This window comes from Castor canadensis, chromosome 8 (assembly GCF_047511655.1).
Source record: "Castor canadensis chromosome 8, mCasCan1.hap1v2, whole genome shotgun sequence".
Lineage (NCBI taxonomy): Eukaryota > Metazoa > Chordata > Mammalia > Rodentia > Castoridae > Castor > Castor canadensis.
This window is the reverse complement of record NC_133393.1, coordinates 33,436,582-33,448,504: the sequence shown is the minus strand read 5'-3', so window position 1 is coordinate 33,448,504 and position 11,923 is coordinate 33,436,582. Positions and strand designations below refer to the sequence as shown.

Below are 11,923 nucleotides of genomic sequence, written 5' to 3'. Positions count from 1 at the left end.
TGGTTATGATGCATGAATTTCCTGTGAGTTAGTTGGAAGATATCTGACTTTGGCACAATTTTTTTAGTAGGGTGCATTTAGGGTAAGTGACCAGCAGCAGCGGCTATAGAGGATACTACAGAGGACAGAGCTGTGGGATAGATGGGAGAATCAAGCCAGGGCATTTCTGCTGAAAAACACACTGTGTACCACATAGGAGAAACACACGTGTCACTCAGAAGAAATTCAAGTCCAGTGCTTGTCAGTAATGAGAAATCTATCATAGTACATCCTAAGATAGGACTCCCAGAAATAGTTTTATTTCTCCTAATCATATATCGTATTCTGACAGAGAAAGGAATAGAAATCCAGTAGAAAGAAGTGAACAAAACAAATTCAGTAACTGACCACATCAGCATTGCTGTTGTGTCCTTTTAGCCACAAAAGGAAGAGAGGAAAAATATTAAATATTTTGAATCTGAGATGGAGCTGAAACTTGAGTGAAGAGGTCTTGTGAAACCCAGAGTGACTGCAATGCTTAAAATGTGTCCAGGATGATGCTAAGGTGATGGGAACTCAGTGAAGCATGAGAGAAAAGAGCTACTGGAAAACCTAGAGCCATTTTGTATGTTTGCATCTTAACAATTTTTAGACTGTACCATTGCAGAGCACTAGCAGTGTCTATCTCACCACTGTGAAAGTTAGCTCACAGAACGTGGTGACTTTCATAAAGCATCTTGAGGATTCAGTCTTCTTGATTGGATTGTTATGAATGGTAATGAAACTTTTGGTTTCCAATAATATCCCATGTTAACTTACTGTGGTTCTAAATTGTTAGTATCTTTTTTTTTGTATGCACATATGAATAATAAAAGAAAAAAAAATACCAGAAAGGAAAAAAAAGCAATTCATCTATTTGAAAAGATGACATAAAGACAAAATGTAAGGTATTGTAATATAAATGATATTCTATATTCTAATTGAACACAAGCCTTTTAAAAATAATAATAAAAAATAAAATGGAAAAAAAATTGTTAGTATCTTCTTTGTCACAAGTTTTGGTAGGATCTTCTCACTGGTAGTAATCAATTTTCTTTTGATCTTCCATTAAATGAAGAAAAAGTTCTTTGACAAATTGGCTTTTTAGATTTTGACACTGGTAAAGAGTCAGTTTTTATTTTTTTTATGAAGAGACCCATTACACCCAAGCATGTATTAAAAAGTTATAAAACTAAATGAAGTTTGCCAAGAGATACATCCATGAGTACCATCTTAGTTATAGAGTAAATGGATGTGGGATTAGCAGCTGCCTTCATGGACAACTTTGCACTTCAGGATCTTGAGAAAATTGTCAACCTTATTTGTATCCCTGCGTAGGCAGTGGAACAGATTATAAAATCCAACAAGGTGAGAGTTTTTGTCACCCTCCTGCAGTGATGAACGTCCAGACCAGGCAGAGAAGATGTCGTCATTTACAACTCCAGGTTCAACCTTGTCACCAAAAAAAGTCACTTATTATTCATACTATTAGTATTTTTTTTATCACTGTTTCTTCTAATTTCTGAATTATGATTTGGGCATGATATAGGAATGGAAAACATAAGCCAAAGACATGGAGTTTTGTGTTTCTGGATCAGGGTGTCATAAATCTAAAAGTAGGCCATATGCATAATTTTTCTGTCATAAGAGAGATCACAGATCAATTATGTTCTTATAGGAGTAGATAGGTGGAAAAGCAGGAAATTGCTGTTAGAAAATTGACTTGGCTTTGACCAAGTGGCAATGAAAGAGCTATTATTTGTCCTCTTACTTAAGTGACTTTTACATTTCCCAAATCCTGTCCCTAGCATGGCCTCTGCACTTTAGTCCTTCTGATAGTTCACCATTTATCTTTTCCTTCCTTTGACCTGAATCCATTGATCAGAGGTTGTATGTACCAAAATCTTAGAAACAATGAGGAATGCATCAAATGCTTTAAGATGCAAGTACTCTGATGATGAGTTTGGTGAAGATCTGCTGATGAATTTGGGGAGTCTTTCATTTAAATCAGGAAAGGTTCCTTCCAAATTTCTATGAAGCATAGCTGATTTTTGTTTGTTTGTTTTTTTTTTTTGTTGTTCTCTGGGGTGGGAGGTAGTGGGCAAGAGATGGTACTTCCAGAAACCCCTCAGTGGTGAGGACTGTGTGCTAGGGCATGACTAGGATAACAAAAAGAAGCTGTCAAACAGCTTGAGAGAGGGACAGTGCATGACTCTGGACTCTATCGGCCTTAGAAAACTGGGAATCTTTAGAATCTTAGAGAAAAGGAACTATCTTGGTCCCTTTAAGCATGTTTGTGTTAGAAAGTCTACTAGGTACAAGTCTGAGATAATTGTAGACCTTGATTTGTAGAACTTTCTCTTACAGAATAAGCTTATTCTTTATATATTGCATAACCTATTAGAATTTAAAGTGTATATATGTGTGTTGTCTGGCTTTAAGCTCTTTACATTTGACAAAATTTTCTTGAGAAAATTATTGAGAGTATTTACTGTTCAAGGTATAAGGACATTAACATAATTAAATAAAGAAGTGGGATGAAAAAAAGGAACAGAAAAAAAAGCATTTTGGAATCCATTAGCTACATCAGGAAATAGGCTTACACTAGTAAAAAAAATAAACTGAAAATCAAGGTGTTTATTTCATAGATTTCTGGGTTAATATGCTCTTTGTATTCACTAAGTTTTGCTCAGATTTGTAATCTTTTCCCATGAAAATGACAAAAATGACACATGATACCATGTAATTAGTATACAAAAAGAAGTATAAAATTGCTTCTGCTATTATTTCTATAGTCATATGTTTTTCTTTAGATGGCACATTATTTCTGAAAATTTCAGAAAGCAGGAATCTCGCTAAAGTTGAAATTATCCTATCTGAATGTAGATAATACTGAAAATACTAATTTAATCTAAGTATGATGAATTATTTGGAATGATTATTTATGAGGATATGAGTTTAGATATGGATCCCCAAGCAAAACGAAGTTTAGGATGAAATATTTTTCTAGATATTATGAAATAAGGAACATTCCAGAAAAGACACACTCTTCCTTTTGTTACATCTAGTATTGTGAGACAACATTGAAGCTATGGCCTCTTCTTTTCATTCTTTCTTTGGTGATGGGGCAGGGAGGGAGCTATAGTCCAGTGTGATTTTGATTTTCTCCTTTCTCCCTTCCCACTCTAATCTCTGGTATGAGTAGAACGAAGAAAGACTCTGACCAGCATTTCAATACATGTGTCCTGATATACTTTGAAGAGAGCATTTATCTTGCAGATTCTATTCTCTAATTTTCTTTCTCTGGAAAATATTTTACCCCATTCCCAGAGAAAGGGAAGCCTTAGTGGATTTGTGGATAGTGTAGGAAAGGCTACACCTGTCAAATATGGAAAGCTATTAGTAAGGTTGCTGTTCATCAGGATCTCACAGTATGGATGACTAAGGCCTGGCCTAGTCATCTACACCATGGCATTCCTAAATTTGTTCTAGCAAAGTGAGGATTTTAAATGCCATTTCCCATCACAGAGGTTGCCTCTTTCATTGATGAGAAAATCAAAGAAGTATCAAAGATTGCTCACCTGTTTGATTATCTTCTCCACGCCCTCTCGAAGTTGATGGGTTTTATACTCAATCTCTTGGACTCTTCTAATCATATCCACTGGGAATTCTTTCATATCCCTCACCGTGGTGGTCAGGTGCTGCAGAGGGTCTTCCCAGTAGCGCAATAAGCCTTGGACCGTATTCAGAAGTGTTCCAGACTGATCAACCACATTGAACATCACATTAAAGGAACTGAAAAACAGCGGGGTTGATAACATGTAATTTTTGTGCAGAAGTTGAACTAAAATATCTTTGTTATTCCAAAGTGTATGTAAAAATTTTCTCTAGATAATACAATTTTTAGAAATGTAAAGTTACAAAGCTGGTTTATTTAAAGAACTGATTATATTTGTATATATATATATATATATACACATATATACAAAAACACATATATAAATATCATGTGTATGATGTTTACTTTAAAATATGTTTAGACTGGTTATAGCAGGAATTCAGAAGGGTGAGAATAGAACAATAAAAACACGAGCTGGTTTGATATGTTTATTTTGTTGTTATTAGAACAGAGACTAGAGTTGCTGTTGCAAGAAACATAATATTTTCTAGGACCTGCTTGGTGGGTTAAGATGCAGCATGAGGTGAAGAGTAAGGGATGAATGAGGAAGTAAGTGTTAGAGGAATAGAAGTAGAACCAGAAGAGTCTTGAAAATCTAGACAAGAGGGCTCAAATCATTCAGTGATCAGGGATGTAATATGCTGTCAATAGAAGAGCATTACATAACTGTATTTGCATTTCTTACATCTATCATATATGTATATTTACTCATGCATGTCCAACTCACCTGACACATTCCTACAGAACAATATATGCAATCCTAGGTATAAGGCATTGGGTGAAATGTTGTCCTCTGCATGCACAATTTATAGATCTACTGCAGGCTTACTTAGTATTTGTTTTTACTTATAAGTTATCAGCTACATAATGTAAAGTTTCTTAGATTACATTCTTTTCCTCCATTTTTCTCTGCACATGTGATTACTATACTTATTTAGTGACTAATAACTTATAATACAGCAACCCCAGAATACTGCCTCAACTATTTTTGTGAAAAGCCTGGGCTTAAGACTTACCTTGGTATTTAGGGCTTGGTCTTTGTCTGCTGGAGTAGGAATGGAAGAAGTGTGGCAGCTGTTGATGGCCCTGGAAATGAACTCCCTGCCAGTGGCATAAGTTTGTTGCTATAAGTGACAGAGAAAATTCAGTTAGTTATAGCTTCGGAATAGAATAAGTTAATCCATTAGCAGAATATTCATATAGTTGGTAGATGTGTAATTTTCTCAAAAAGAGCACCGCATAAAATTGAACATAAGGAATTAACAAACTAGCCCTTTTGCCTACATTTTTTGCAATTAGTTTGTAATCTCATTGTTTTCATCTAACTTTTCAAACCTTTGAACTTCTTCTCTTCTTCACTCTTCCTGTATTGTCACAACCTTTGTTTCATCCTTCCTACTACTTGCTATTTGAAAAGCAAACACTAAATATTGCCAAACTACAAATCATCAAGTTTTTTAAATATCAAATTACCAAATCAATAAATGTCTATGTTTATCCATTTAATTCCTTATGTTTTGTGTGTCCAAAGGATATACTTCTTTTAAGTAGCCATTATAAAATTGAATTTTTTCTTTCAATTACCTCTAAATACACATAGCTGTACCCCACTAATTTATCAAAAATCAAAATACAATATTACTAATGTGACAAAATAAGTTGAAAGTAACAGAGCATAATGTTTTGGGAAATATTAAGTGAACAGATTAAAAATGGAAAAAAAGAGTAAACTTTATGATTTAAACTAATATTTGACAAAGTTGTGAAGATTTAAAGGGATTACTAGGAAGATGTGGAAGATAAAAGATGGTCAGTCAAAAATGAGGAATAAAAGAAAAACTAGTGACTGAAAAGAATTTTATAAATATGTATTTTTTGCAAATATTGAATCACATTCTCTGGAGGCCCAATGATATACTGAAGCCCTGTTCTTTTGTGGTCTCCTTGCCTGACCTAGAAGACCTAAAATACAACTTTCAAAATACCTTCATCAGGAAGAAAACACCTGTTTCCAATTGTACACCAGCCTTTGTGCTGTAATTATCAATTCATGCACTAGCAATTTAAAACAAAGATTCCTAGCATTTTGGGGTTCCTGAAAAGCCATTTTTTTGGTTTGGTTTCTCCCCCTCCTGACAAGGTTTCATTTCAGCCTAATTCTATTCATCTACCCCATACACTGCAATGCAATTCTCCTTTATTGAACATCTACAGTATGCCTAATACAGTTTGCCCAGGCTACTGGCTTAAGAACAAAAAAATCAATGCTATTCTTTTTGCTTAATAAAGGCTTTACACATGGTGTTTAAATTTTTAATAAAAATAGAAATAAGATAAATTAAAGAAAAATTATAAATATCATTGCATTCTTTGAGAATCTTTGACCTTTCATGAAACTTGGAGCTTTCTCTTGTTCCCACCCTTTATTATCTGATGCCTTCTTTTACTTATTAAGGCATATTATTTGCAATTTGGTTCATGAGGCTTTCTTTATTAAATTGCATACAGTCCTATCCTTGGCATGAAGGCTTCTTTTGGGAAGAAGCAATGAGTGGGATACTTACAAAGTCCCTGAATGTGTCTTCAGCAACTTTATAGATGTTGTCAGACAGGGCGACTGCACGGGTGAACAGGTCTTGGAGGCTCAAGCGGCAGTTCGCAGCCCCACCTGCACAGGCAGGGCTGGCAGCCACATTCTTGCAGAGAAGGAGGTTTAACACCAGCAGCAGCAGGAGTGATCCTGTGTAAACAAAAACACAACCCACTTTGAGATGATCTATTCTGCCGAGGTTATCAGATGTAATTCTGCTGTGGGAAACTTTCTCCCTCAGCACTGTCCTTTTCTACAGGAATTGCTAGTACAGCTGGGGTGGGAGAAGAAGCAACACCTTCCACTGTGTCAATTTAGATATATAATTGTATTTGTACAGATATGTAGTTTGAGAAGTGGGTGACTTCCTGCATTTCTGTATTGCTTTCCGAAGGGGTTCTATACTTTGCAAACATTTGGAACTTAAATTAATTCTGAAGCAGGGTGTTTAAATCATTCTCTGAAGATAATTTAATGTCTTGGGTGTCTGCAGATTTTTGGTGGTCAGAATGTATAATTTTTAAGCCAATGTCTGATATTTGCATTTCAGTCACTTATATGACAAAGAAAGTGCAGTTCATTGGTTTGTTTTATATTCATGCTTGATAAGAATAAACTCATGATTGAATGATCTCTAATACGGATTAGGAAAATAATCCTATTATAAAAATGATGCTGTAAGCTGGGTTTGCAACTCACAATAATATTCCCACACATTTGTCTGACACTTTTCCAAAAGCTTCCACTTTTTTCTTTCTAAATTTGGGCTGTATAATAATCCCGTGAATAGACTGAGCCTTCATAATTTTCACTAAATTATATTGATGAAACTAACAGAAGGCTTGGAGAGGTTAAATGATTTCCCTCCCTTTATTAGCAGGTAGGGGAAGGTAGAATACAAACACCATGGTCTTTGCACTTCACCTTGTCACAACATACACACCTGTGGGCCCTCACTTTGCATGTGTATCAGGGACCACACCATTATTCCTGACACTTAGTGTTTGTAGAGGTTGTTACCATTACTTTTAAAGAACAACACTCTGCCTTGATTATATGGTAACAGAGGCCCTAGGTAACTTGATTTTATCTCATTTTCCTCTCTATCAAACACCCACTTTAAAAATCTTGACAAGGATCAGTGTTGGTTTTATCATCACATTGCTATCTCAGCAGATGGACAGATACCTATCATTAACATATCAATAATTTACACTCTCGAAGGAAAGAAACAGCACATAGGTGCCAAATTAATATCACTATAAATGTTTTTAAAATATAAATATACTTAAAAGTTGTTTGGTTTATAGTGTAGCTAAATGAATTGTATGTAAAAATTAAAATAATCTTGTGAGATAACTCACATTAGAGATCTTTCAGTTTTCAAAAACACAATGCTTCTAAAATTTGTATAATGTATGTTAAAGTAATATAATGCAGCTGCATGGATGTTTTGTCTACATTTATAAAAGAAATGTGCTTTAAAAAACAGAGAATGCAGACTAGTACTCTAGGGAATTCCTAACTGAATATTCTTTAATGTTGAGAACATTTATTTGTGTGCTTATTATCTGTGGGATTTTCATAGTCTAAGATGAGAAAAAATAGATAAATATTTTTATTTTTCATTTCATAAAACAAATTTTGTGGTTAGTAGTAATTTTTTTTTCTTGAAAATATCACCAAGGGCTGGTGCAGTGGTCCAAGTGGTAGAGCACCTGCCATGCAAGTATGAGGCCCTGAATTCAAATCCCAGTATTTCCAATAAAAAGAAAAAAAAAAAAAAGAAAAGAAGAAGAAAATATCACCAAGAAAGTACAGGCTATTAGTTACCCCTTGCTTGTTTTTCCTTGTGAAATGTCATTTGGCTTGAACCAAGTTGATAAAGCAGTATGAGATACGTATGTGCTATCATTGTCTGCATTATAACTCAGAATTTTTTCATCAGGTTGATTCAAATTGTGTAATTCACATAAGAGATCTGGGAGCCAGAAAGTGTTAACTGTTTTCTTCTGATGTACGACAAATTGGACGTAGAAACTCTTGAGGTCTTATTCTAGTATAGTTCTTGATCTCAGAATCATTGGTCTTTTGAGTTGGGTTACTCCTTGTTCTGGGAGTTGTCCTTGAAGAATGCATTAGAGGATGTTTATCAGCTTCCCTGGTTTCTTCCCTTTTCCTGCCTTACCTCAATTAAGACAATGCAAAATGTCTCTGGGAGAAGGAGGATCCCCTATTCAAGAACGACTGATCTATTCCATTGTGCTCTTGTACAATTGCTTTCTAGAATAATGATTAGAAGGTTCTTATAACCCTGTGTGCCTTAAACTTTTTGTTATTACCTAAAATTTCACATTATTTTACCTCAAACACCAGATTGTTCACAAAGCCATTGAGCAGTTGCACATACCTTTCCATGATGACTGCTTGCTGTCCACAGTGGTGGTCATTCGGGAACACACTTCACCTGAGAAGACATGGGAGTTGTAAAACGTTCTCCTGTGAGATGTTGGCTTATAAACCTCTGACATGTTCATGAATATATTTAATCAGACATTCTCCTCCCCTTGCCATTAACCCATTTCCATCAATAAAATTTCCCCCATAATTTCAAACACCAAATGCTATTTTATTTCTTATTCATATTTGGGATGTCATAGTAGCCAGAAATGAAGGATTTTGATTAATTAGAACAAAAGGAAATGAGAAAACTGATGAACGTGAGATCCTTAGACTAATTTTGGATAGAAGAAATATAAAACTATAGAAGCCAATTACTTTAAAATTTACCTCTAGTTCTCTGCATTTTCTTGAACATATAGCATTATATTTCATACAAAATGGTCTCATGTTAAGCGAGTTGAGTTTTAAAATTTATGTACCATGTACCAGAAGATACAGAATAAGTTCCTATTATGCTCTGATTGAATCTCCTTGTTTTTTCTTGCATTTACAAATTCTACTTAGTCCATTTTACAATGACATATCTGTATCATTCTTTGTTTTATAAAATGTATTCTCTTCTTTGTTTATCTCCATTATTTCCTTTGTTTTCAACATATATGTGTAGTGTATATATATACATAAAGTTTTAAGTTTATCTATTTTATATATATGTAGTTGTATCATTATCTAAGTTCAGAGTTTAAGAAACAGAGGTTCAGAGACACTAAATATAAAATGTATGGAAGAAGTAATTCTTCTATAGTCAAGTTAGATGCTGGAAAGACATTGTTTCGACAGGAATTTGGATGGACGTGAGGAAGGCTAGGAAATGAAACATTTATACTTATTGATGTTTATTCACATCTATGATGAACAAGTTATCATCCCTGACCCTGGAGAATTTATTTTGAAGAAACAATAGTAGTTTTTCAGGGCAAATACAGATATTATACACACATATATTTACAAAGATCCTAATACAAGATTTAATAAACTCTAATTCTAGTCAATTATTTCTATTCTTTCCTATTGGTAGATAGACTGTTACTTACAAAATTTGACCCACATACTTTCCTTGACCTTAGCTCACTCTGGGGCAAGATGACAAAAGCAATCATTATCCATTGGCTCAGAATTTCCATTACCTCTTATAGAATTTTTAAATGAAATGATTATGATGAATAAGAATGAGTCATTGATGACTTTCTCTAATTTTTAAGTCCATGTATCTACATCAGATAAGAACTTTACTTTAAATTTTACTGTCTTTGGCAGAAGACTGACATAGGAGGAAATTTAAATGTAATCTCTTCCAATGGCATTTGCTTTTTCTGTAACTGTTAGTGCCAACATGTGCTTTAACAATTATCTAATTGCTGATATGGAGACTTAGAAATTTCCATAGATTTTTCTCCAGAGAAAAGCAGCAAACAGTTTCAAGCCCATCCTTGGCTCCCTGGGAGTCAAAGGGCAAGCTGAAGACCCAATCACAAGGTAAGTCAGAGGGACCTGACAACAAACTGGAAATTCTTGCTGCAAGATAAGTTCACACCTCCTTAAATCCAGTGAAGGGATTTGGAAGACAATGACTGTTCTGGTGTAGAAGGTTAGACCTTGTCAAGGAGACAGTTTGTCACTCCCCTCATCTCAGTCTGCCATAGTAAGATGACTTCTTGAGAAAGGGTTCATTTAGACTATTGGTTGGGACCAAAACACTCTAGAGGCTTGGAAACAAGAAAAATTCATGGCTCAGAGAGTAGAGGGACACCCTATCAAAGAAGGTTGGTGAGCAAAGGCCATGAAAGATGGTCAAGGAGAGGGAGAGAGTCTTACCTGGTCCTGCAGAGAAGCAAGTGGGATCCACTGCAGTGAAGGATATGCTGGTTGCGGGCCACATGCTCCCTTATAAAGTCCAAGTCCAGTCACCTCAGGGTCACATGAAAACAAATGACCAGCATGATATTCAGCCTCCAGGGCCTGTCTTCTGGCAATCTGTGTTGGTTGCTAGGTGGAGCATAAGCTTTTCAGACACCATTTACCAGAAAACATCCTTACTTCATATTATAGTTAGGTCATTAGACATCCAGAATGTGGAAAGTATATTGAAGGGTGCAAGACAGAAGTACGAAATAACCTTGAAAGGAAAACCTATCAGAGGCACAGCAGATTTCTCAACGGAACTTTAAAGGCAAAGAGGACATGGAATAATATATTTCAAGCCCTCAAAGAGGGTAACTGCCAACCTAGGTTACTGTACCTAGAAAAAATATCCTTCATAATCAAAGGAGAAATAAGAACCTTCCATAATAAACAGAAACTAAAGCAATTCATGATCACTACACCTGACTGCAAAAGATACTTAAAAGAATTGTACTTTTCAACAATAATTCTGGATGTTAGTAGTCTCAGTTCTCTGAAAGACACAGGCTAGGAAACACATTTTTCTCAGCAGCCCATGGAACTTTCTTGAAATATATCATATGTTAGGACATAAATCAAGTCTTAGCCAATACATGAAAATTCACATAATTTCTTATATTTTATTAGACCCCTACATAAATGATGAACAGACTGAGAAAGAAATCAGGAAAATAATACCATTCACAAAAGGTTCAAAAAATAATATCTAAGAATAAACCTAATGAATATGTGAAAGACCTCTATAATTAAAACTATAAAACCTTGAAGAAAATTTAAGAAGACCCTAGAAGACAGAAAGAGATCCTATGCTCATGGATAAGTAGAATTAATATTTTGAAAATGGCTGTTCTACCAGAACCAAGCTCAATCTCAATGCAATTCTTAGAAAAATTCCAAGGTCATTTTTTTAGAAATAGAAAAAACAATTCTAAAATTCATATAGAATTTCAAAAGACCCCAAATAGCCAATGCAATCCTAAGCAATGCTGACTTAAATTATACTATAGAACCATAGTAACAAAAACAGCATGATACTGTCACAGAAACAGACATGCAGACCAATGGAATAGAATAAAATATCCAGAAATAAGCCTGCACAGCTCCAGCAATCTGATTGTTGGCATAAGTGTCAAAAAACATAGTTGGAGAAAAGACTGCCACTTCAACACACAGTGCTGGGAAAATTGGAAATCCACATGTAGAAGACTGAACATAGAGCTCTCTTCTTTAACCTTGTATAAAATCAATCCAAACTATCTAAGTTTAAGGCC

General features: G+C 34.8%; 1 protein-coding gene across 1 annotated transcript; it reads right to left on the bottom strand.

Annotated features, from left to right (window-relative positions):
- Window positions 1-1,118: 1,118 nt before the first annotated feature.
- On the bottom strand, window positions 1,119-10,609 carry LOC109677676 (prolactin-like). Its single transcript, XM_074081725.1, has 6 exons — window positions 10,566-10,609; window positions 8,698-8,754; window positions 6,262-6,437; window positions 4,714-4,821; window positions 3,600-3,779; window positions 1,119-1,470 (listed from the first exon to the last, which is right to left on the bottom strand). The coding sequence occupies exons 2-6, from the start codon at window positions 8,735-8,737 to the stop codon at window positions 1,279-1,281; spliced, it is 696 nt and encodes a 231-aa protein (XP_073937826.1). The 5' UTR covers window positions 8,738-8,754; window positions 10,566-10,609; the 3' UTR covers window positions 1,119-1,278.
- Between the last annotated feature and the right edge of the window lie 1,314 nt (window positions 10,610-11,923).

Excerpts from the sequence above, each read along its gene's own strand:
- LOC109677676 (XM_074081725.1), bottom strand. The coding sequence starts at position 8,737 with ATGACCACCACTGTGGACAGCAAGCAGTCATCATGGAAAG. Across the intron at positions 4,822-6,261 it reads AAGACACATTCAGGGACTTT|CAACAAACTTATGCCACTGG; the intron begins GTAAGTATCCCA and ends TGTCACTTATAG. Across the intron at positions 3,780-4,713 it reads ACCAAGCCCTAAATACCAAG|TCTGGAACACTTCTGAATAC; the intron begins GTAAGTCTTAAG and ends GTGGTTGATCAG.